Genomic DNA, 25,741 nt, shown 5'->3' with positions numbered 1-25,741 from the left:
AATCAAAATACCCACCATGTAACAGAAAATAAAAAGGGAAGCCCAAAGGGCTCCCAGGAACACTGCAGAGTGTGCTGTGTGCTGCAAAAGTCAAAGACAGATGCTGCCATAGCACTTGGACGAAAGGGAAAAGGTATAAAATATAAAAAGAAATATAAAAGGATCCCAAGGATAGGGTAAAAGAATGAGCGAGTGTGAAAAAAAGGTTCCCACTCACTCAAGGGAACAGACAAAAAAAAATATCAGTAGGCCAGCAAAAAGTGCTGGCGGGGAGGGTGAGGGGGGGGACGGTCGCGGCTCACATGTGGAGGAACTGTGCATAAAACTGAAAATCTACCCAACAATGTTCACACACCCGCAACCCCCAAACTTATTTTTTTTTTAAACATTTTTTTTTTAACATTTTATTTTTGCCCCTGTCCCCATATATATGGTCACCCATAGAATATCGCTGCAACCTTTTCCCGGCGATATTATTTACGGCGACCATATATATGGGGATATTACCTGATACCCTTTTAAGTTGGCCAAGAGCTCCAGGAAGCAGGACTGGTCGAGCCCGAGCCCCCTCAACAGAGTGCGGGACGCCAGAAGCAAAGAAAGTCCCTCTCGACGGCCTGAAACTGCTGTGTTGCTATTTGCGGTAGTCCCTGGGAGCTGAAACACCGAAGTGCCCCTTGTTGGAAATATTGCCGGTAGAGAGCGGTGACCATCCCACTGCAGAGCAGGAGTCGCCAGAAGTCCTCCCTCTTGTCCCCATGACTGAGGTCCAGGAACAGAGAGATCTGCAGAGCTGCACAGGAACAGAAGTCATCTGCTGCACTTTTTCCTTCAATACAAAAGGTACTGTAAAGTCTGAGAGAACTTACCTCTCATTGTAGAGTTGCTTACATCTTCTACTACTCACAAGTCTAATCAGCGTGTGGCCATACATTTGATTCTTCTTTTCTTCAAAGACTTCTAAAACACTGTGCAAAGACTTTTCTACTTATCTAGCAGAAGTGCGTCAGCCCATATAAGGCTTTTGCCCATTGACTTTGGCTTAACCTGTTATACTGAATTAATCTGCTTAGGGGATCCAAAAGTATTTGCCTGCTTGAGAATATTTGTGGTCTGTTTGTTCTGATAACCTTTTTCCTTTAACCAATTTCTAAAAGTATTCTAAATGCAACGGTAAGATATTAATGTTCCCAGCACCCTAGCTATTGAAGACATCCGAGGGTGTAGGTTGTGACTGCGGGGCATCCCAAAAGGGTCTTTACCCAAAACCCTCGCCTTTTAAGCCGGTTTCTCCCATTCTTGCACAGCCTAGGCTGTCACTCACGTAGCATTGTGGCTGTCCCGCAAGGACAGAGAGCCAATCGCGACTAGTTTAATTCAGGCATTCATAGAGACAAATGACATGGGAGTTTCGGGTCCCTCCCTTACATCCTGTCCTTCCAGACACATTGGACCCAGGGGCGGGCTTCAGGCCTCAATCCTGCCAAAGGCAAGACAAACAAAGGGCTCAAACATGTCTCATTGCACAGAGTAAAACCCAGGAATGACCGCACAAACCGAAAATGGTGATAAAAGATGACTGGGGCCGTTTTGACAAAATGGTCACCCATGGGTGCTGTACTGCAGCTGTGGAAACAGCCTGTGAGTAACTTGCACACACATGGTAGAAACATGTATCCACTGCCACCAGCCATTTAGGTTTGTCTGTTAGTGCAACTATAAAAGTTACAGGAGCAGCGGGAAAGGAGTTACAATGGAGCCCCTCAGCATTCCACATAAGGTGAGGTGTGCTGATGCCACAAATAAAAAGGTAAAATGAAAGTATCTTACTATCCTAGAGAACAACAATCACTTACAGATGCCTGTAGTACAATACATGGAAGAAGGCATTTTCTATTTCTATTCATTTCTATTGCGCCGGTAACTCGCAAGTCTCGGGGCGCAGATACATGGACACATGGTAAACATCAATTAATGAGACAGGCACAGATGGAGCGACTAGGTGGTTTTTAAGAAGACTGTTAGCTAAAGATATGGGTCTTCACCTGCTTACAAAAACTTAAGTAGTTTGCTTCTTTTCTTATGTTAATGGGCAAATTATTCCATAAACCCGCTGTAACAGTCGTAAAGGATTTACCTAGGCCTAGCTTACGTTTATGCTTTGCTACTGCAACCTTGTTTTGATTTGCTGATCGGTACATATATGTGTATTTTTGATTTCAAGTACACTGGTGCTTTCCCATGAATACAGCGATGTGCTATGGGGAGGACCTTGAATTGAATTCTATTCTCTGCTTTAAGCCAGTGCAACTCTTTCCTGGAGTTGCTGATGTGGTCGAATTTAGGTATGTGCTTAATAATTCCGACTGCATTATTCTGTATGATCTGGTAAACTTTGAGACATTTGTTGTTTGCCCCTACCATCAGGGCATTACCATAATCCAAACGAGATAAAATGGTTGCGCTATCCACTGTGGCACAGTTGCCCTCTGAGTAAGGTCTAATAGCTTTAAGGAGTCTAAGATAATAGCTACATGTTTTTTTATATATTGCGACTGGGCTTCAGCTCCTAATGATGCTTCCATCATCATGCCCAATGTTTTAACTTTGTCGAGGACCTTAATCTGTGGGTTTTCATTCTGAAAGGAGTTGTATTCTGGGGAGAGGGAATTTCTGACCTGCTGGGAGCCGAAAACCATCAACTCTGTCTTTTTTCCATTTAAGCACATCCAATTTGTGTCCATCCATTGTTCTATACTGGAATAGATATTAAGTAGGTTATCATTATCTTTTTGTGATCGCTGCAGAGTTCAATCCTAGCTGAATATCATCAGCATAATTTAGCATAATAAGGCATGACTTCATTAAAGTAAAAATGAATCACAGTAGCAGTGAAACAGGGTCCCCATGTCAGAGCAAAAAGAATGATTGAGGGGGGGGCGAGGGGGCGGGAGTCCCACTCGCTCAGGAGATCAGATCAAAAAATCCCAGAAGTCCATCAAATGTGCTGGCGGTCTCTCAGATTGAGGGGAATTGGCACAGAAATTGAAAATTCTCCCCAACACGAGGTCTCCGGCGCAAGTAGATGTTACGATTTCTTTGAGTAGAGAGGGGGTGGTGGGAGAGTCTCCGGGGATCCAGAGGCTCAGCTATTTGTTAGTTACTTGGAAAATTCAGGGTGGGGAGAGGAGTGAAGGCAGAGAAGAGTGAAGGGGGGTGTTGAAGGCGATAATGGCGTCCAACTTAAGGTCAGGGGAGAGGGACGTGTGAGCAAAGCTATTTTCGCGGTGATGGCGTTTTGTTTTAGGGCTAAGTCGTGGAAGTGGTCTGAGATGGAGTCGCAGAGGGTTTGCTTGAGGATGGGAGTGGAGGGTGCATGTTTGTTGATTCTATTACGATACATCTATTTCAGCCTCATGTATTTCTGCCTCGTAAGCCCCGAGCTGGGCGGAGTAAGCTAGTCTGAGGGTGAAGGGTCTGCCTGACATCTGCATTCTATGGTGCAGTTCTGGGATTTGAGTGATTTAAGAGCAGGGGTGAACCATTTGGGGGAAGAGACGGTCTGTTGAAGAAGGACGCGAGACAAGCAAGGGGGCTCAGAGCTTCGGAGAGCCAGCAATGGATATGTGGGCAGGGGTGTGGGGGTTAGAAGGTAAGAAGGATTCTGCAAGATCATGGGTCACTGACGTTTTTCCAAAAACGGGAGTAGGTGAGTGTCCATGGGACTCCCTGGGGGGAGAAAGGAATCACTGTGGAAAGAAATAAGAGGCTGGCTGCGTTGGCAGTCCAGATGAGTGAACAGGGTGGCAGTATGGTCATGAGGTTTGGTGAGCTAAAGATTGCAAGTTGTGACCTGCAGAGAGTGTAGGGCCTGACACTAGTTGAGCTAGATGTAGGGATTCAAGGTTATCCAGTAGGGCTTGTGTCATGGGGTTGTGTGGGATGTCGAACCAGATGTTGAAATCCCCTAGAAGGAGTGGGTGGGCAGTAAGGTTGCTAATGAGTCCCTACAGGCTTCTGCAAAGCATCTATTGTATCCATGGGTCTATAAATGAGCAAGGAGCTGCGCGTGTGCATTGGGTTGACCAGACATTTTACCAGAAGCAATTTGCCATCTGCATTACAGGTTTGTTCCTTCGAGCGCACGATGGAGAGGAATGGTTTGTGAAGGATGGCAATGCCCCCTGCCCTGGTGGTGGCTCTGTTATGTACAATGAGATTATAGCCTGCAGGGAAGGCTTCTTGTGCAATGCGACAGAGGTGTTGGGAGAGCCAGGTTTCAGTGATGAAGAGGATATTGGGGTTCTTCAAGGTGATAAGGTCGGACATGTGGTGGCGGTTCTTTGCAACAGATCTGGCATTGATCTGAATGCACTTTGGGTCTCCAGTTGGTTGTTTGAGTTATGGTGATGTGAGCTTTCAGAGGGAGTTGGGGCGGGGCCTGTGAGGAGGCTCTGGGGGGGCTGAGAGGATGTAGATGTTGGGAGTTGAGACAGTGTTAGCCTTGGAGAAAGGGGGTGGCTGCTAGGTGTGGTCAGGTGGATGTCTCGTGGTTGTGAAGGGGTGGGATCGGAAGGCGGTGCCTGGTTGCAGGTCTGAGATGTGTATGAGGGCGAGGTGTTATTGGGGGGTGGATGAGGGTTTCCTGTAGAGGGAGGAGCGGGTGAGACTTATGTGCTGATGGAGTATCTGGGGTGGTGGAGGGTCTCTGCATAGGCCCAGCAATAGGGCTTATAAAGGGATGGGTATGTGCAGGGGGGCATGAGTTGGGATCCCTCTTGAAGGGTGGGCTGTGCTGGTGGAGGAGTCTGGAGTATAGGCTCTGAATTCGATTCCCAGGCAATTCCTGATCGCAGGACAATCTTCTCAGGGTCCTAAGGGGGAGAGGGGATCAGGTGATGGGTTTCTGGAGGTGTTCGGGTGGTCGATGCCATGTAGGCTATTTAGCAGGTAGAGGAGTAATTTTACTGGGTTTTGCAGAGTGGGGAAGGAGACAATGGTGTAGGTCAGATGGGTGTCTTCGGTCTGGGTGTGAAGTAGGGGGTGGTGTGTTCGATAGATGTGACCCAGAAGATCCAGTGTCAGAGTTTTAGGTGTATAACCGGGGCTGGGGATGTGTGGGAAAGGGTTGAAGAGACAGCACTAGTGGGGGTAGTGGCCAAGACTGTGTGTAGAGTGCTTAGAGATGCAAAGCGAAGCGTGGGTCGGAGCGGTGTGATGGGTGTGTTTGAGGGCGCCAGGTGGAAGGGGATGAGGGATTCCAAGCGCTGGGGTTCTCCATGGGGGCAGAGTGCTCCAAAGGCTGCCGGGAGCAAGATGGAGGATAATCGGAGGGGTGTTGCAGGGTGGGCGGGGTGTCTCAGGCTAGGAGGGGAGGTGGGACGAGTCCCTACGTAAGTCTTTCTATGTGTGGGCTGAGGTGGTAAGAAAAGGTGATGTCTGACCGGCGCAGGAGTGGCTTTCCTGCAGCACCAATTGGCACCTCTGATCTTGGTGCTGATGTAGATCGTAGGAAAAGGCTTGGTGAAGAAGACAGTGTGGTGGAAGAAAAACAGTGGTGTTGTACAGATCAAAAAACCTCCCCCTGCGATCCAGAGGGAGGAGGAGGAGCAAGTTTGGCTGCGGGGAAGGCAGTAGCAGGGTACCGTTTGGAGGCCCTGCTGGAAGAAATACGATCTGGTGGAACAAAACAGGATGGATTCAGATGCGTCCCTACCCAAAGATCACTGTGGAAGAAAATGCAAAGGGGAGCAAAACACAGGCGAGATACAAATGCAAACCATATTCAAAAGTTATGTGGAAGAAAATGCACAGGGAAGCAAAACAGAGAAAAGATTACAACGCGGACCCTACTGAGAAGCACTGTGGAAGAAGATGCAGAGGAGTACATAGGCACGATTCAAATGCAGGCCCTATCCAGGATTATGGTGTAAGAAAATGCACAGGGGAGCAAAACAGAGAAAAGATTCAAATGCAGACCCTACCGAGAAGCACTGTACAAGAAAATGCACAAAGAAGCAAAACCATTGAATGCAGACCCTACCCAGAAGCGCTGTGGAAGAAAAGGCAAAATGGAACAGAACACAGCCAACTTTCAAATGGAATAAAAAACAAATGGTAATATGCAAGCGGTACACCTTCCTTCTTCAAAGTTTACAATCTGTATTCCGATGACTCCCTGCAATTACCTAGAAAAGCTGTTCCTCTCCTGACCGCCACATAAATTACACAGTACCTCAAATTAAATAGGTAATAATCCGCAGTCATGAATCGCATAGATAATCGAATAATTATCAATGCAAATAGAATGCGTTTGTAATCAAATATTACTCCAACTACATACAGTCTTACAATTAGTATTGTTGCCATATATTTATAATCCAATAGTATTCATACTACAAGATGCTTTACATTTAGTATTGCTGCCGACACAAACCATTTGTTGTACGTGCATGTGTTTCACCTTTAACGGGTTTTGTCAAGGCTAAAGTAAATGCATAATCCAAACAAAGCTGTGCATTAACATGTCCAATGTTAAAGTACAGTTATCCTTCACTGTTATTACAAACTTAATTTACAGAAGAACCTTTTTCAAAGCCCTGATTGAGATCTGCAAGTTTAAGATTCAAATGGTGCATTAAATGAAAGCTGCAGTCTCCTACCCGGTTGTATCTGCAGACTGTGTGACCCAGGACTGGGTCGTCCAGGGTGAATAGACAAACAGATATGGAAGGTACCTTTTGCCTGAGCCCTTTGCCGGCTGCGCTGGGCGGAATGTTCCAGCGAGGTGTTCCGGGTCTTGTGACCTGGAACATCCATCAGAGGCAGCAAGATCAGGCAACGGGAGGGGTGAGGAGTGGATGGCTCACTGGTCCAACGGAAGCACCCCAGAACTCAAAGCACAATTACATTTAAAATAAAAGTGCCCAAAATGCGAGCAAGTACCTGTTAGGGCTGGAGGGCCCAGAGATGGTTTCTGGTGGCTGCGCATAGGGGAGGATGTGAGCTTATGAAGATCACATACTTACAGGAGCAGCATCTCATGACATCACTATAACTTACTATTCCAAATTGGAGGGAGCAACACTGAAGGACTTCAATCCATTAGTGTGAATTAATTAAATGTGTTTTAATGTTGACCCACCCACCCCCTATGATCTACAGGAAACAGTATATGGTGCCGATACCATGCCCAATTCAGAAGAAAGGATACGAGGCAAGGACATAGGCAACCCCTCCCTTACACACTGGTCAGTATTCGTGGTGGTGCATCCAGCAGTACAGCTATAATAAATAGTCTGTTAATCAGGTGCTTGTTTCAGACTGGTAAAAACCTCTATTAGAAATATAATCAGAATAAAAGTAAAAATAAAAGTGAAAAACAATCACCTTGATTACGATATCCTCAACTCAATTCATGGTTGATTATACATCAATTGTGTGGGGTTAGTAACATTTGACTACGGTGCATTGTTTTACTACAGTACACTCTTGAAAGTAGACACGGTTCGTGTTTCCAGAGTGGTCTGTAGACAAGGTTACAGCAAACTGTATCTATTGTATCTGGCATGCTTTCTTCAGGACTGGTTCAAAGTGAAAAAACAACACTCTTATGCTCAGTCAGTGATTACAAGACGGAGACCCCCACTGTTGGTATTTCCATTAAAAACAAGATGAAAATGTATTGTGAAACTAATCTGCCTGAGAAAGTACATTTAGTACAGCATAACCACCGCCATTTGGGGCAAGGGGAAATGTCCTGTGTGTTTTTCCAACTTAGCAACACACTGTCCCCCAAAGGAATTGGGTTTTTTGTTGTGTTTTTGTTTCGTTGGGTTACTATGGTCCATGCATGTACACAACTAGTGGGACAAGATAGAGTAGCCCCTTTTATTATATCAAGCACGCATATTATAGACGCCACAATCATGAGAGTCCCTCCCAGTCGTTTCTACTGAGCAAGTACATCACAGTTGCAACAGCCTATCAGAAATCCATGAAGTAATGCAAGGCCCCCCTCCCCCCCCAGTATTACCATGCATGCGTGGGCAAGCTCATTCCGTACAGATATTTCGTGAATTCACTGCTGCACGCTTTTGTTATCTCCAAGCGAGCACAAAGTACAGCGCAGCAACACCAGTATAAAGAAAATATAGTGAGAATAGCCAAAATCTCTTTGACGGCACGTCATGTAGCCTCGCAGCAACAACACTACGCGTCACTTTCAGTTACCTGGCAACCGCCAGTTAACCAATAAGTAAGACTCCAAACCAGACGAGCCCCTGAGCAAGACTACGCAGGCGTTCTCTCATACAGACCTAACGACAGCTGACACTGCAAGCTGTCTGCCGCTGCCAGTGAGTAAGTCAGATCGCTCTTGCTCTCAAAGTTTACAAGTACTTTGTTTCGTGACCCCACAATGGTCTTGACCATCGGAATTCCAATCCGGCACTCATGCACGACAGATCTCTGATCGGGATGTATACCCGCACATTTATTTGTCTGTCAGTGGCCAGTCATTGGTTTCAAACACAGCATTTGTACTCTTACAAACGTCACGCACAAACACTAATCTAAGAGATGTGAGCCGTTGAACGGCCTTACAACATAACACGTAACACACAGGTCCAGTCGTTTTTACAACAGACTGAAATATGTGGCAGGGCATTTTTTCTGACAGATACCCTTTGTATCCTCAGAATCTACAATTCCCGGCACCCAGCAGCAACACGCTGGTTCCTCCAACAAGCGTGCCATCCCTGGCAAACACAGGTAGGCATTATCTTGATGTTCTACATGGTGGGGTAAACGAGTTAGAACCAAAACAGCAATATTAAAAAGGACATTTCTTCCCTCTGTCATTTATAAACAGAATCAGACCAGTTAACAAGCAGGTACAATGCTGTAGTCAGAAAAGCCTTAAAATAAGAAACATCGCCAAGACACTTCAAGCAACCACCAGGTATGTGGTACACCTCAGACATAAGGCTCTTTTTTACTTCTGAACCCTTTCTCAGGTAGACAATACATTTTCATCTTGTTTTTAATAGAAATACCAACAATGGGGATCCCCATCTTGAAATCACCAGCTGAGCATAAGCGTGTTGTTTTTTCACTTTGAACCAGTCCTGAAGAAAGCATGCCAGATACAATAGATACAGTTTGTCTGTAACCTTGTCTACAGACCACTCAAGCTGGAAACATGAAACGTGTCAACTTTCAAGAGTGTACTGTGGTAAAACAATGCACCATAGTCCAATGTTACTAACCCGAAACAATTGATGTATCAACCATGAAATAAATTGTATAAATTGAGGATATCGTAATCAATGTGATTGTTTTTCACTTTTATTTTTACTTTTATTCTGATTATATTTCTAATAGAGGTTTTACCAGTCTGAAACAAGCACCTGATTAACAGACTATTTGTTATAGATGTACTACTAGGTGCACCACCATGAATACCAGTGTCTAAGGGAGGGCTAGCCTACGTCCTTGTCTCATATGCTCATAGAATTGTCCCTCATGACACAGGCCCCCCCAAAAACATAAAAGAGGGCATTTATCCCATTTCTCTTATCCACAATTCAGAAGAAAGACAGATGCCTTAAAGGGAAGTAGACTTGTATCTTCCAAATTTGGATAATGAAAGATGTATCTAGAAATGTCACTTTTCACTTCTATGTGAAGTTCATTTCAGCCATACTCTAATGCAGTGTCCCTGTGTTTTGGTATACCATGGTCTCCCAGTCTGTAGACTGATGACCATCTTATTACATACCATACACCTCATATTGTGAGGTAATATTTCTGTATATTACAATCACAAGAGTGCGATACGGCTGATATCACTTTCTGGGTCTGTACCATCTTTCATTACTATAGAGATGAGATCTACCCGGACTCTTTCCATTTACAGCAAGATCATTTCCACCAAAGTCTGAAAGACACAAATACCTGCTGCGCCTAGATCTGTCCGGGAAACCATTTAAAGTTAAGAAGAGGGGTTGAAACATCTATCACTTTCTTCTGCTCTTGTAAGGTCACATGGGCAAGCAGTCGGGGGGCAGTGCCGGCAGACGTCACCTGGTCCAACAGCCTAAAACCAGATTAATTGCCAAATCTCACATGCTAATGTCTTAGGATACAACCTTCTTCCTGTCAGCCCGAATCTTTGCTTAATGTCAAATGTGGTTATGATTTCACTTCCTGCCACATTCTAATTCACTGCCTGCTGTAACATTCGCCTGTTATTTCTATAGTGAGTGAAAAGAGGGAGCTGAGAACTTGCCGATCCTGTGAGCATGTCGTACATGAGGGCCCCAAGGCTCCACCAGTCCACTGTTCGATTGTGCCCCGCATGGACTAGAATCTCTGGTGCCCTAAACAAAAGCAGAAAACAAAAATGTTTTTTCCTTCAGCTATAGTCTGAACCCTATCGTGTGTGTGGATATAAGTGGTCACATCCTCTAATACAGTAAAAGTGAGGGACTGGTGCAGCAAGCGTATTGGGCAAACTGAACTCCGCTGTGTGTATCGCAGTACGGACAGACCCGGCACATTACCTACATGTATTCAATCGTCCCACAGAAAGTGTGGGTAACCGTCCCCTCGTGGATTGACTCCTTGCACAGTCCAAAGTCGGTCAGCTTCACATGGCCTAAGAAAGGAGAAAGGAGATCAGACTCTGCTGGGCAAAGTACCAGCACCTTTCCAAGTTCCTCTGAGCTTTACATCTCCCCCAGATTCCACTTGGTTATACATTAAGCCCAAACAGGAGGTTGTCCAGCAAGATACACATCATTTTCTCCCCCAGAGTCCTTTCTCCCACCAGTGTCAAATATCCCTTATTGCTATGCCTTGCAATGGTCCCGTATCCAGCTTTGAAATCTCCCCCATCTCTTGCTCACATGCTGCATGTTACATTCCCATCAAGTATCTTCAGAGTCACAAGGACCATCAGTGCCTACAGCTTCTCGCCCCTGGCCATCACTCCCCTCCAAATTTCCTACTGCTTTAGAACCCACAAGGGCCTCTTCATGCCTTGACCTTTGCCCCATATCACCCTATGCAAACTGATCCACCTGCTGGATACGCTCCCCCCAGTCCCTCAAGTTCGTCCCTTCCTTCTTGCCACACCTTGGCTGCTCAGCATGATGTTCTCGGGCTTCAGGTCTCTGTAAATGACGCCATGAGAGTGTAGATGGCCAAGGGCAAGAGTGATTTCACCCAAGTAGAAACTGAAAGACAACAACTGAAAATCTAAGCATGTGTCACTAACCACTCTTAGGTCATGCATGGCAAATCAAGCTGCAGTACATCATGTGCCATACCAGACAATTAGGACAACCAGCCTTGCTACAGCTGCACAACACATACCCGCTCAGAGAACAGAAGCCGCTTGACTAAGACCACCAACTAATAAATACATTTAAAAAACGCCACGCACCACAGAAGCTGCACGCCACCACACTGGAAGATGCACCACGATTCCCAGAAACAAAGTTTGACAAAGGATGCTATGGGATAAAGTAAATGCAATGATGTGTGTCAAAGATTGGTAAGTTGCTGCATGGCAAGACATGGTGCAGGCAAAGTAGGAGGCCGAAATCGGTGTAGAATCGCACACCCACATGAAAGCTCGAAGTGGTGCTCTACATCTAGTCGAAGCACAGGCAGCTGCTGAAAAGCAGTGGTGTAGACTGCACTAGGGACTGCTCAACAAAGCAAAAGGTAGAACACCCCAGTGTGCTAGAAGCAATGTGATACTCAACCACCACCCTGGAAGATTAGTGATGCCAGAACAAAGTTTCGCTGACTTATTAAATTATCAGAGCAGAGCGCCATAATCTATACGAACAAAGCAAGCCAGTGTGCAAATGCCAGGCGCATTACACATCCGCCAGGTGTAGTGTAAGCTTAAGCTTTGGGGAACAATAGTAGAATCATTGCTTACCTAGCAGTGTCTTCCAGGAATATACCTTCCCGCTCAAGCTGCATGAATAGCTCCCCACCTGCAGCAGAAAAAAAACAGTCAGATGAGACTCAGAGCAGGCACTGCATATGACCGAAGCAAGATAGAAAAAGGTTGGTCAAGGAGAAGTTAGAAAATGTGGCCAACGCAATGAGCTTCTGTAAGACCGATTACTGTACATTTTTGTGCAGGTACCTTCCTCTGCACGCTCCAAGGAAGTGTGTACCACATGAGACAGCCCTAAATAGAGCAACCAACGACCAATGCATGTTTATGTATATAGGGACAACGGGTGCTTTGCATGCTTGCTAGGACAGTATTCTCATTTTATCGGACCCATAGTCTTTTTTGCCTGCCCCCGCCCCACTGATTTATTTCATTAGTTCCCAATTTATTTTGGTAGTCAGATGGACTTCTGCTGAAGTCCCACTGCTACTATAACAGCTTTCCCCTTACTTAAAGTATATGCTAACCCATAAGGCACCCAGTCCTAATGGTGCCTCTTTGGTACTCCAGTGCTGTCGAAGGGTGATTTTCTTACCCTACATTGGTTTTAGGGAGTAGGCGGATGGCAGCTAATATTTACTTTTAGCTTCTCTGGGGTGCAAGCTACTTATATTAGTGGCCTAATGCACTTTTATGGTAGCTACTGTGGTACTAATATTCTACTCTCAGCCATTTTGTATTAGGAGCTTTCTTTGTTAAGGTAAACCAAAAGGCAGGCCTAAAATGGCTGTTCTGTCAACGTGGGCTCTTTGTGAGCCCACAATTGTAGCCTCCATAGAGCTTTGAACTGGTTTAGAACAATTGCTGGCCACTTCACTTCACTTCACTTCACTTGTGGGCCTGAGTGTTTGGAGGTTTTCAAGGCCTGCTTATTTGGCTGGACACCAAAGTCTTGGTTTTAAAACCCCTAATGGAAGTAATGGCCTGGCAGAAACCAGGCCCTGTGAGTGAAGGGACCTCTCGACAAAACCACACTCCAGAGCACAGTGCTGCTGAATTAGTATTTTGATACCTAGTCTGGCCATACTGGTGGGTACTGTGGTCTCTTGCCTGTAGGGCGGTTTGCATTTTCATGTACTGGGTGCCCTTCACCGTCCTGCTACTGGTGGTACTTCATCTTCAGGGGGCAGGCCTTCCATCCTGGCACCATTTTCCGGGACATTTTAGCAGGACTGCCTTGGTTTAGGAACCTGCTGCCTAGAAGGGTGTTAAGACCCCAGCATCCCACCACATCTGCTCGTCTGGGTCATCTTTGGTTTCCTTCTGCTGCAGAGGCCATTGATGCTAATGTGCCATCCATGTTGGACTACTGAACTGTTAGGGCCTGCCGTGTGCACATTCCTCCGTCATCCTAGAGCCATCCCCATCACCGATTCCATTTCTGGATGGTTGGTGTCACTCCTGTGAAGAACGATTGTTCTTTTGAGCCGTTAGGGGTCAACGTCGGCTCAAGGTGCACGTCCCAGAAGGACTGGATCCTGCTCTAAAAAGAAGCATTTACGGAGTTGTTTTGCTTTCCTGAACAGTACTGGTCTCTGTGCCCTGGGTTGGTGGATAGTTCAAGATACACACCATTACTTGTATACTTTTGACCTTAAGGCTCCCAGTCTCAAGGGTGGCCTGTGGCGCCCCATTATTGCCCCAGGGTAATTCTAATACTGTAGAATGGTTTTAGGGAGTAGGCTGGTGGCAACTGTGCTTTCGTTTTGGCGTCCCCAAGGGCACAAGCTATTTTCTGGCACGGGTGGCCCAATGTACATTTTTGGTAACCATTGAGGTATCAATGCATTTCAGTACTGCTCATGGCAATTTTGTATTTTAGGGCTTCCTTTGTTCAGAGCATCCACGATGCAGGCCTAAAATGGTTATTGTAATCATGTGGGATCTTTGCAACTCCACAGATCAGCTTCCATATGGTTCTAACTAGTTTAGATCAGTGTAGGTCCCTGGGCTCTCCATCTCACTTCCTGTGGTGATGGTCTAGGATGAGTGGCAGTCCTGATGGGGGACCGGAATGGTTGGCCATCTGACTTCAACCATCATAGCCGTCTACAGCGATTGGATTGGTGGCTGCCATTGGCAATTTCTTTTTTACAATGGTACTTATGGACAAGCCCATAAGTACCATTCTCTCTCTTGTTCGGTCCCCATGAAACTTGGAAGGTGGTGGCCTGCTGACCTACAGGAGGAGATTCCCACTATTTTCCTCACTGGTACTGGCGTTTTTTTAAAATCTTGCTTTTATTAATATTTTTATTATTATAACAAACACAAGAAAAGAAAAACAGAGAAAATAATAAAGAAAACATAAAATCACCGCTCCCAAAATCCCCAACTCCCTTCCTTCAGAACTGCCCCCACACCTCCATCCCCAGGCAGCTAATACTTCAATGCAAACATTTATTTACAATCCAGAGAGTTGTACTTTTAATTGAATAAGTCCAAAATCCGTATGCTTTGCAGGCGCCAGTTCTCTCGAAAGTCTTTATGCAAAAAGTCTGGCACAAACTCCCAATCATTCTTACATTTCTTTTGTTCCCCTTTTAATACGCAAGTGGCCCATTCCAGAGAAACATAATGCCAACTTTTCATTAGCCACTCGTGTTCTTTTGGGACCATAGGTTGCTTCCATTTTTGCGCTATGACTGACACTGCAGCCACTGTCAATATCGTATGCTTTACTTTGTTTCCTTTCAATTAAAACCTTTCACACAGACCCAACATCACCTCCCCTATGTACATTGCTATGTTGACATTTCCCCCCCCCAACACTTTAATTTTCGATCACTCCCACCATAAATGGACCCATGTTCCTTTTTCTTTGCATCCCTGCCAGCATTCACCCGAAACATTCTTATTAAAGGTATGCAGCTTCCCCGGCGTTGGGTGCCGGCATCAGTTTTGGGATTCCCTTCCAAATCGCCAACCACTGGGTCTCTGTCATAACCGTACCTGTATATTTCTCCCATAGCTTCATGTATCCCCATTCCACTGGACTCAAATTCTCTCTGATTATCCTATATAATGCCCCCACCAGATGTCTATCGCCCGAGTTTGCAGTGATGTAATTCTCAAACGGGGCTCAATCCCTTATTATGAAGTGCTTGTTGACCATTAGCCAATGTCATAATTGAACATTCCTTAATCTTTCATTTTCATTCAACAAAACGCTTGCTTGCTTTGCTGGAATGTTCCAATCTCATGACCTTCAACCATGTCACCCATCTTCAAACATCCTGCTTCCTCCCATTTCTTAAAAGCATTCTGTTCTAATCCAGGAATAAACTGGGGATTGCGAAAAAGAGGTGTGAAGGGAGAGGGAAACTTAGTGATACCTGATCGCTTCACCACGACATCCCATACCTGCACCATCAACGCTGTTATTTTACTTTTGTACATGGTAATGGGAAGATCCTGTTTTTGACACCATAACACTTCGTGAAGGGGTTTACCGACTACTGCTCTGTTCATTCGTACCAACATTTTCTCTGAGTCCCCTTTTAACCTTTCCCTAATGATCCTCATTTGGGCCGCCTAATAGTGAAGTTTTAAAATGTGGTATCCTATGCCCCTTTTTTACAGGTGTTGTTAATATCTTCCATGAAACCCTAGATTTCTTGCCTTGACAAATATAATCCCTCAATATCTTATTAAGTGTCTTAAAGAATTTCAGGGGGACCATTAACGGTAATGCCTGGAAAAAATACAAGACCTTTGGGAGAACCATCATTTTAATTACATGTATTCTGCCCGTCCACAATGTCAGAAAGTTGCATATTTTAAGCCACTGCTTTATTGACACTAGGAGAGGGAGATAATTTGCTCGGTACATCGACTCCAGGGAATCTTTTAATTGTATACCTAAATATCGCATACTGCGTTCCGTTAATATAAATTGGTTTTCATAGCCTTCCCCCTTTCCTGATGTTTTCCCCTTTTTGAAACTTCACGATTACTGATATTTAAATATTGATTTTTAGGCCTGCCACCTCCCCAAATTGTGTCAGTTCTGTTGCTAAGGCTGGTAAGGAACAAGGTATAACGATCATTGTCAACAATAAGTCATCTGCGAAGGCCATTACTTTGTGATCTTCTCCCCCAAATTGAATTCCTTTGATTTTCTCCTCTTCCCTGATTCTAGACAGCAATGGCTCAAGATGCAATGCATACAATATCGGAGTTAGCGGGCACCCCTGTTTGGTAACCCTGGTAACTCGAACCTCATGAGAAAGATCCCCATTGATAGCTAGTCGTAAAATTGGGGTTTTATAGTTTGCTCTTCCCCAATATACTCCATTGTTAAGAATAAAAAGGACCATTCAACTCGAACACCTTCTCAGCGTCAAGTGTTATTACCCCTGCTGTTAGTCTTGCCTTATTTATTTTCTCTATCAAATAACTCACCCCTCTAGTATTGTCGAATGTTTGCCTTCCCATGAAAAAGCCGGATTGATCGGGGTGAATCAACAAAAGTACTAGCCTTCTCAGTCTAGTTGCTAATATTTTAGTACAAAGCTTTGCATCAATTTTGATGAGAGCTATGGGTCGATAAGATCCCCATTGAGTTCCATCCTTCCTGGGCTTTGGGAAGAGCACAACCTTTGCCTCTTCCATTGAGGGTGTAATAATACCCTGCACCCAGAAGGAATTAAACACTTAAAAATACTTCAAAGTTGCGTTGGACCTCTTGGAACACAAGAGGACAAATCATTTTTGCTACACCTAAAAGGCCAGTCACTGTTGAAGAATGCAGACATAGTCTTGCCGCAAGAAACATGGAGTACTAAAAGCTTTAATATTGATAATCTTGCAGCACCCCTGCACTTCGACAGCAAAACCATTAATATCAACGACCCTCCAGAGGGAGCACTGACTAAGCGAATACAATCTATAATCACAGATGCCATAACTCACTGGCTGGAAATCACAGCTTCAGGCAGTGTTGTACTCGCCAGTGACTTCAATAGGCAACTGCTACCTGTAATCAACAGTAACAATCTGGGGCAAGCCTACACCTGGCAGACAATGTTTGAATATTTTGTCATGGAACCTTTGGGGATGCAATTGAGTAAGGAGTCTGACCTGCTGTACACATGGTCAAATGGCATTGTGACATTGCTAATTCATTATGTGGTAGTGGATAGGGGACTGCAATCTATATGCAGCTCCATATTAGTATCTCAAGACGGGGTTAGTGATCACAGCACATTATGTTGGACGACTACGCAAAGGAATAGCTGGGAAGAACCACAGAAATGTGCTAAAGTAATACCAACTATGGCAGGTAATAGATTGCGCTGCGCACAAAGAGATATCCAGTGGATGAATGACGCATTAAAAAAGAAAGCGGAGAATCTGAACACATTGCTTGCAATTGTAGATGGGATCTAGAAGCATTAACCAAGAACTTTGGCCCCAGATACGAACAAAATGTTAAAGGGAAACATCAAAATTCTAAGGATCATGAACATAAATTATTTGACATTGTTGTTCAAGAAAGAAAGAGAAAGCATTGCAGGGATAAGACGGCAGTGAAAAGAAAAACAAATATCCCCGGAAATCAAAATCAGGATGATAAATTTGGCCAGAAAATACAGGAACTGGCAAAACATGCACAAACATCCACTAGGACTGTGAACAAGCGGAACTTGTTTATATGGCTGAGAGAGGACAACAAGGTCAACTTCTGGCGAAACTTTAACAGCTTCAGAAATGTATTCCCCAAAAGAGGAAGGTTGGCTCAGATATATTCAAGAACTATACTCGCCCAAGGGTCAGTGGTTGCCAGAGATCGATTCGGGTGAGCCAACGGCATGGAGCTGGGTGAACTTTTCTAATTCAAGAGCTAAACTGGAAGAAGAGTTCACAGAAACCAATCTAGAAGGATTAAGAACAAAAGCAAAAGCTTCTAGAGCTCCAGTGCCAGAGGGCATCCCTAACGTGGTATTTAAAGCTGACCCTAGTCTCTGGCCAAAAATATTGATACTATACTTCAGGAAAATACTAAAGAGTGGCAAATTACCAGAGTTGGCGTCAATCTCTTTTGGTGCCTATACTAAAGAAGGGTGATAGACGCATAACAACTAACTACTGACTACTGACTGCTGGCGTTGATGGTTGCTTCCCAGAAATTATTCGCCGGAGTACTCCAGGAACAATTAAACAACTGAATGGAAACTAAAAAAATACTGAGCACGTTCCAGACAAGATTCTCGAAAATACATAATACAACAACAGCAACATTACAATTTGAGGGCACTACGCCCGAAAGGGAAAAATAATCTATATTGTTGCTACGTGGCCTTTTTAAATGCGTTTGATTTGGTTTCCAGAAGCCGACTCTGGGCGAAACAAGGCTGGGGCATTGATCCTGCTTTGCTTTACTTCATTCAAATCACTATACAGGAACACAACTGTTGCCGTTCGCCTCAACCAGGAGGGATCTTTGACAAAATACTTCCCCCACCAGTCAGGGGCTTAAACAGGGCTGTGCCTTGGGCCCGATCTTACATAATCTCTAGACCGCTGATATGGATCAAGCCTTAAAGACCATTAGAAATCCCCCAACTATAAACCGCGTAAAAATCGTTATCATGGCCTATGCAGATGATATAATAACCTTCGACCAAACTCAGTTTGGTCTCCAGCGCTCCCTTATGGTTTAAACATCTATGCTAAAGAGAACTTCATGTTTATAAATAAAGCTAAAACGAGAACAATGTGTCTGAAAGATTTTCATATGAAGCTAAAGCAAACAAAGTGATATTTGGATAAAATAACACTGGACAGTGCAACGGAAGTGTTATACCTGGGCTTCCCTATATGGGCATTACCATCGGCCTCGCAATATTAGGACCATATTGGTACTAACATCTGGAAGAGGTAGGTAGCCATAAAGTCCTATGGCACTTGCACTTTGGAGTGGCAGTAACGTAGAAGGGTACATTCAAACATACAAGACTAACATATGCCCAGCCATTCTCTATGCATTAGAGACTGCCTTTTACAGATGTTGTGTGGCTTCAGAAACTGGAGGGCAAAAATACTTAGCTCCATTATGAATATGCCTACAGGGGTTCCGGTGGAGGCCTTGTGACTGTTTGCACCCAAAGTGGTCGATTGGAAAGGTTATGTTATACTTGAAAATGGACATAATGGCATTAGAATCAAAACACCTACTACAGCTACTGGGCAAAGAGATGAAGGGAAGCAGTCCAAATAACTTTGTTAAGGAATTGCGCAATTATACGGAAGACTATCTGCTTAAATTAGGCAGCATTTTATATATGGAAACTGGTGATTCCTTAGAGAATCTTCGGGTGTTCAGTTTTAATCGTCATAAGATATGAATTTATTAAACAGTTAACTAGATGCTGAATTATAGGAATACCGTATTGTACTGTTTTAGAGTAAACGTAATATTATATTGTTTTTTCCTTTTAAGTGTTTTTGTAAATATGCAAAAGTTTGTTTATTAATGAATGTAAACGAAATGCATAATAAAAAAAAAAAAAAAAAAGTCTTATACATCCGCCCAATGTGTGTTTTCTTGAACCGAGGTATGCTCTCTCCTTAGACTAAGCCTGGCTGCTCGCCACTCCACCATAACCTTGGTTAGTTCAGGCTGATCCTACGAGGTTTACCCCTGTTCACCCTCGGTGGGCTCCCCGGCCCCACCCCCACCCCCTGGCGCACCCCAACCCCCCCCCACCACCCACCGGCACCCCCCAACCCCCCCCCCACTCTCCCCCGGCACCCCCAACCCCCCTCCCCCAAGTCCTGTCTGACCTTTGCAACAAAAATACAACAGCGACTCTGTTCTTGACTTATTTTTAAACGTAGAGTATATCTTGTATGAAAGACATGCCTTCTTCACACCCTCTTTAGCAGGTTGATATACAGGCCCAGATATTCAGTGGGTGAAGATCTTATGTGTGAGTCTACAATGTTAAATAAGGCACAGGATATTATTTTGGTTCTATGTCTTGGTCATCTTCAAGAATGCCCTCTTCCTCAGACTATTCATCTTGTTCTATAAATTCCTCTTCTAGACGAATAGCCTGTACCTTTGACTTTCTGATGGGGGCACTGCCCTCATGGATTGCAAATTTCCTTTTTAAAGGTTTCTAAAAAGTCCCACTAAAGGACATTTTGTCCATTGTATCTTTAAACTTTTATTACTTCCTTTTAGTTTGAGGTGTATTGGGGATCTAGTACCCCATCCCCTTCTGAATCTGAAGGGATTTGTTTTGCATGAAATCTTAAAGTGAGCCCATGTTTCGTCTCAGTTTTTTGTTTTGGTGTCAATGCCGAAAAGGACAAGGTTATCTCAGTTCATGTGTCCTCTATTTTGGATTGTCCCAGAGTCGAGGGATCGGTACTCTACTTTGAACATACCTCATCTGATTTGTCTTTAGTCTTTACTGAGTAGCCTTCTTGTCGCCAGGTACGGTATCCACGGATAGGATTCATGCCTGCCCTATGTAGCTGGGGATAGGCTTTAAAAGGAAACTGATGAGTGGGCTCCTCGGCTTAGCTCTCGAAACAGCTACTGTCCTCTGCAGCTTCGATGTGTTCCTATGTGGCGGTTGAATCGGCTGATGTTTCTGCCTGCATTCCATAGGCAGCCCAATGTTTCGTTCGGCATTCCTTAAGTGTCTTTGGCTTTAAGAGCTTACATTCTTGATACTTTTTCTCCCGATGGTCCCATGGAAAACAACTACTGCATACTGGGTCTGTCTTTCCTGGGATAGTTTGTGTTCTGGGAGGGGCAGAATTTAAATGGAATATTCTTTGTCATAGACAAAAGAAGCCAGTGAGCCAATACGAAGGGAGAATGCTGTGAATTAAGACATTTTATGAATAGCCTGGTGTGTGGTCAAAAAGATGCCCCTCCCCCTCGCTCTACAGTTTGCTTTTTGGCCAGGAGATGTGTAGTGTGCGGGTGTTGATCCCAGATAGTTTCAATCGAGAAGTCGTCCAATTTTAAGCAGAAGAGTCTCAGTGTCGCCAGCTGTTGCTCAAATAATGAGCCTCAGAGCTGTGCGCTACATAAAATGATTATATTGTATAACAGCTTGAACCGTCCAACCCGATGGCGAAAACAAAAAACAATCCAAGGACGTTGATGCGTGAAGGAGCATGGGTACTGTACAAGCAGTATAGGGATAGTGTACAGGAAAGCCCCTGTCGCCGCCCATTTTTTTACTTGAAAATCAAACACCATGCAATGCTCTGCACCAACCTCTAAATGTTGTTCTATGTAATGCACATGAATTCAGGTAGATTCATAAACCTCAGAAATACACACAGACATACTGAAAACGTGTCCAAGTACTTTTATAAACTAATATAAAATGTATGTGTAACATAATAAACATCTATTTTTCAGTACATCAACGTGGTGCAATTTCTATGGATAAGTGCGTTGACAAAATGTACCTTTGAGCCAGCCTACTACCCCTCATTTACCTTTCCAAGCGGTTTTGCTTCCATTTATGGATGGGTGCCTTACCCCACCCACTCAGTTAGCGGTTGTACAATCCTCACCAGAGGGTTGTACAAAAACGGCCTAAACCACATGCAAGAGCCACAGCCCAGAATGTTCACTCAAACACTTGATCTATTTTCTTGAAGGAGATTTGGGCATTGCCAGTCGACTAGACTATTGTGCCAAGGGTAGTCCAAACTAATGCCCTAAATAAAAGCAGAAAACAAAATATACTCACTCAAAAAAAGGGGTTAAGACTGTAGCAGAAAAGAATGTAAATGAAACTCAAAAACAAGGTAGTTCAACGGCACAGCCGGATTTAGAGAGAAGGCATGTCCTCATTTAAGATGTTTTGAACATGGTTGTAAATTAAGTAGTATGCATACTGATCAAAGTAGTAGTTGCATGATTTTTTTGTCGCTTTCAGATACATTTCACGGTCGAGCAGGATACAAAAAGGCATTAACCACAGAGCCCTTCCCACGTCTTCCAGCAATTTAAGGGAAACCTACAGCCAACTAGCTATGCCCCATGCCTAGTAAACCACTCTCAGAAACAGTGATGAACTACTGCCTGACACGCATTGGATTCAAACATGCTTTATGCTACTTTGCTCAGGCACTACAGGGTACCCCCCTTCAACCCTGTTAAACCTCACAAATCCCTCAAGACATTACCACTAAGGCACTCCAGGATGAGGTACAGCTTTCCTCCAGTCTGAAAGGCATAGATGAGATCCACAATGAAAGGGTGCTTTATCTCCTCTAGGATGTTACGCTCAGCCTTTGTGTGGGCCGTGTCTTTTGCATTGCAGATGATTTTAGCCTGAGGAGGAAAGAAAATGCATCAGTGGTTACAGCATTTACAGTAGTGCATAGATTAGTTACAGTGTACCATCTGGAAACCAGGCACAGGCAATACCAAGAATTATGATATTGGATCTAGAATATCAACAGTTGTAGTGATCTACTTCTCATACATGTTCGGTACCCCTCCCATATATCTTTGGGATGACAAGGGAGGGACACAGTGGTAGTGTACAGCCCTTCTATCTCATTCATTTAAGTTACTTCCTGCAGCCATGTAGTATGCGTAGGGGGCCTTTGTGACTTCCACCCTGTCTGGATACATTTCGTAGCTATCAGACAGGCCAGATTGAATGGTCTGCGATTCTCTATGGCCACTTTTCCTATATCCCCTAGTAGGTATTTCACCAGCGTCAGTGTAGGTGTCACTCATTCCCGCTAGTGTATCTGCAATTTCAGACCAAAATGTATGTATCGGCAGGCACATCCAAAATGTGTAAAAGGTTTGCTGGTGTCGTGTGACATTTTGGGCATTCATCTATGCCTCCAGGAGAGAGCCTAGCAAACTTGGTTGGTGTGTAGCATAGTCGGTTCAGGACTTTGAATTGAATTAAGCGATACCTGGCGCTCAGGGACACCTCTCTGGTAAGCAAGCAATACTGTAGCCAAGTAGCATCGGAAGGTTCCTGGCCTATATCCGATTTGCATTTTACACAGGTGCTAGATTTATTCCCCAGCTGCTGTTGTATGTTTTTGTATAAAGTTGATATTGCCGGGGGAGGACTGCTGGAGGGGGTGTTCGTGTAGAAGTCCATGGGGCTATGGTTTTGCAGGAGTATCTGGTCATGGCTTACAAAAGGGGACAGTGTGAGGAAAGACACCACGGCTTAGCTGTCCTGATACTGGTACGCCAGTGCGCGTGTCTAGTCGGGCACCGGAACACCGTGTTCTACTCCACCACTACCGGAACCACCACCACCAGAACTACCACAGGTGTAGGAGAGGTCTCATACAACAAAGACGGTAGCAGGTTTGCCCCAGAGGCCACTACACAAGCCCAGGCAAGCAGCAGGCCCACAGTGTCAATGACCCCATCCTCATGCACCAGAGTAGGGATCGAGGTTGCGTGGTGGTGAAAGAGGGGCTAAACAAGGATCTTTCCAAGGAGACACAGGCAGTCAGCATCACGGTCCTGTCCAGACACTGGTCTAGGATCGTCTCTTCCTCAGGATAACAATCAGTGCCCCCGCCTCTGCCAGCCAGCCCAAAGAACACCAGTAAAGGGGAGAGGGCGCTGCCACAGCCTCTTACTATCAGGAACAGTGTCTGCGACCATTGAGGCTCCCCCTCTCCAATATTCCCCTCCAAGTATAGCTGAAAGGGGGAGGGGGAGAACCGGGGGAGGGCCAAAGCACCTTCAATTAGGATGTCCGCCAAGGCTATGATGTCACCTCGTTTCCATCGCCTTCCGCACTCCTTTGGCCGATGCAACGTCCTATTCTGTGCCCCCTGTCAGGCCATCACAAGGACGGTACGGTCCAGCTCTAGAGCTGGTGTCCCCCGTGCCACCAGAGTCTCTCCCACAGCGCCCTGGCTTCGAGGGAAAGTGGAGCCCCCCCAGCAACTCCCCACCACCCCCCTAGTACACATGCTCTGCAGTGGTACCTCAGCCAGTGTCTCAGCACCCCCTCCGACTGAGGAGATGCCTTGCCAAATCCACTATGGGCTGCCTCGAGGATGAAGGTGGGTGGCTGTGCGGCCATATCCTGATGCTTCCTCTGCAGCTTAAGGGTAAGTTGCAGGCCCCCCCATCCAGCTACCGCCTTCAGAATGGCGTTCATCACTGGAAACCAGGATGACTGGGCGTACAGCCACCGATCTGGCTGGCAAGCTGCTGGCAAACATCAGGTAAGGGTGCCGAGGCCGGATTACAGCACCGGACAGCTGCACTGGGCTGCAGGAGTGTAGATACATGCTCCGAGCCGATGTACAAGGCCAAGAGTGAAGGATTCGGAAGAGGATTTTCATCTGGGCGGTAGAGCGCCGTGATCAAGCGGCCATCTTGGTTGCCGTTCAACAGCGACCCCACGTGAAAAATCTCTTACTATCAGTGTGCAGTCAGTGCTCTAAGATCATAGCGTGTGATGTCCCTCCAGTAGTCCTCGGTCAGTACTCTGGGACTCAAATAGCATTAGCTTTCTTCCAGCAGTGCCTTAATGAGTTCCAAGTCAGTGCTTCAAGTCTCTCACAGCTAAAAATTACCTTCTGCATGATCACATCAGTGCTACAGAACCCTAGCAGCGCATGATTATTCTATGAGCACAATGCGGTTATTGATGATGGACTCACATTATATGGCAAGGCACGATGGCAAGGCACGGAGGTGGCTACTATGCTCAACTTCCTTTACAAAATCGCTCTGCATCAACGACCAACATTTCCCAGCAACATCTGAACTTCAAAGTAATTTTCCAACAATGAAACCATCAGAAACATGGTCTCATTCCATAACCTTGCTCTCCTAAAACCTCAAATACTGCTCCAAATTCCCCCTCTTTCTTTGTTAATTTTTCAGCCGATAAGTATCTAGATCCTTCCTCTGAATTGTGCACATTGTTTTGGGTTTGTGGATTCTGCAAGCTTTGTAAAGGGATTGCGTTGCTGTTGCTAAAGTCAGGCATCTTTGGTTCTCTTTGGGATTTTGTTGAGCTGGTAGCTTTAGAAAAATAGGCAAATGAAGAACGATAGCAGATCATAGGAAAGCAAATGGGAGGGATTGGACTAGGTTTTCAGACAGCTTCAATATTGCAAACTCAACCAAACTACCAAGAGGCCCAGATATTGATGGGAAATGTGCTCATTTGAATTGGGTTTGCTGCTGAAAAATTTAGTTAAGGAAGTGAAGCATAACTCTTGCCACCTCCATATCTTATTTAATTGAATTAGAACTCAAGAATACTAAACAAGCATGGCAAATTTACTTTGCGTTAGTTTTTTTCAAGCGTTAACACGGGATACAAGCAATGTTAGCATATGTCCGGCAGAGCACTAGCAGTTGTATGGTATCCCAGCAGTGACACCTTTTCTCCATGTAATTCCCAGTTTGTTATATGGGCTTCTTGTTGTGTTACTTGTCTCTAGTATTTGCTTCAGAGCTTCTGAAGTGAAAGCTTCCACAGAGTAGCTTGACTGGAATTAATAGTAGCACCCAGACTATACAATGGATTCAAGCAGTGTGAACTTCTTGAAGCAAAGTAAGATAACAATATATGAATATATACATACCTTCTTTAACACCTTCATGGCAAAGATTTTTCCAGCATTTGTACCTTGAACTTTACGAACCTGAAAAACCTGCAAATAAAAAAAAAACAAGTTACATTTGGTGACGCAGCGTAGAAGTACAAAGGTGCAGGTCAGTAAAATAATTGGTCTCATGCTGGTTATAAATAGGTAATCAGTGTT

At 44.8% G+C, this 25,741-nt stretch overlaps 1 protein-coding gene across 1 annotated transcript in view; it reads right to left on the bottom strand.

Annotated features, from left to right (window-relative positions):
• The window catches only part of RPS6KB2 (ribosomal protein S6 kinase B2), a 236,027-nt gene that overhangs the window by 145,899 nt on the left and 64,387 nt on the right, over positions 1–25,741 (bottom strand). The window contains exons 4-9 of the mRNA XM_069628963.1: positions 25,562–25,630; positions 22,148–22,295; positions 11,957–12,014; positions 11,140–11,240; positions 10,570–10,660; positions 10,292–10,382 (exon numbers count right to left, since the gene is read on the bottom strand). Of these exons, the coding sequence (XP_069485064.1) occupies positions 10,292–10,382; positions 10,570–10,660; positions 11,140–11,240; positions 11,957–12,014; positions 22,148–22,295; positions 25,562–25,630 (558 nt within the window). The remainder of the gene's footprint in view (positions 1–10,291; positions 10,383–10,569; positions 10,661–11,139; positions 11,241–11,956; positions 12,015–22,147; positions 22,296–25,561; positions 25,631–25,741) is intronic.

Source organism: Ambystoma mexicanum, chromosome 12, assembly GCF_040938575.1.
Source record: "Ambystoma mexicanum isolate Mex_15411 chromosome 12, UKY_AmexF1_1, whole genome shotgun sequence".
In the NCBI taxonomy this organism is placed as follows: domain Eukaryota; kingdom Metazoa; phylum Chordata; class Amphibia; order Caudata; family Ambystomatidae; genus Ambystoma; species Ambystoma mexicanum.
The sequence above is the reverse complement of the archived record's forward strand: the minus strand, read 5'-3'. Positions and strand labels throughout refer to the sequence as shown.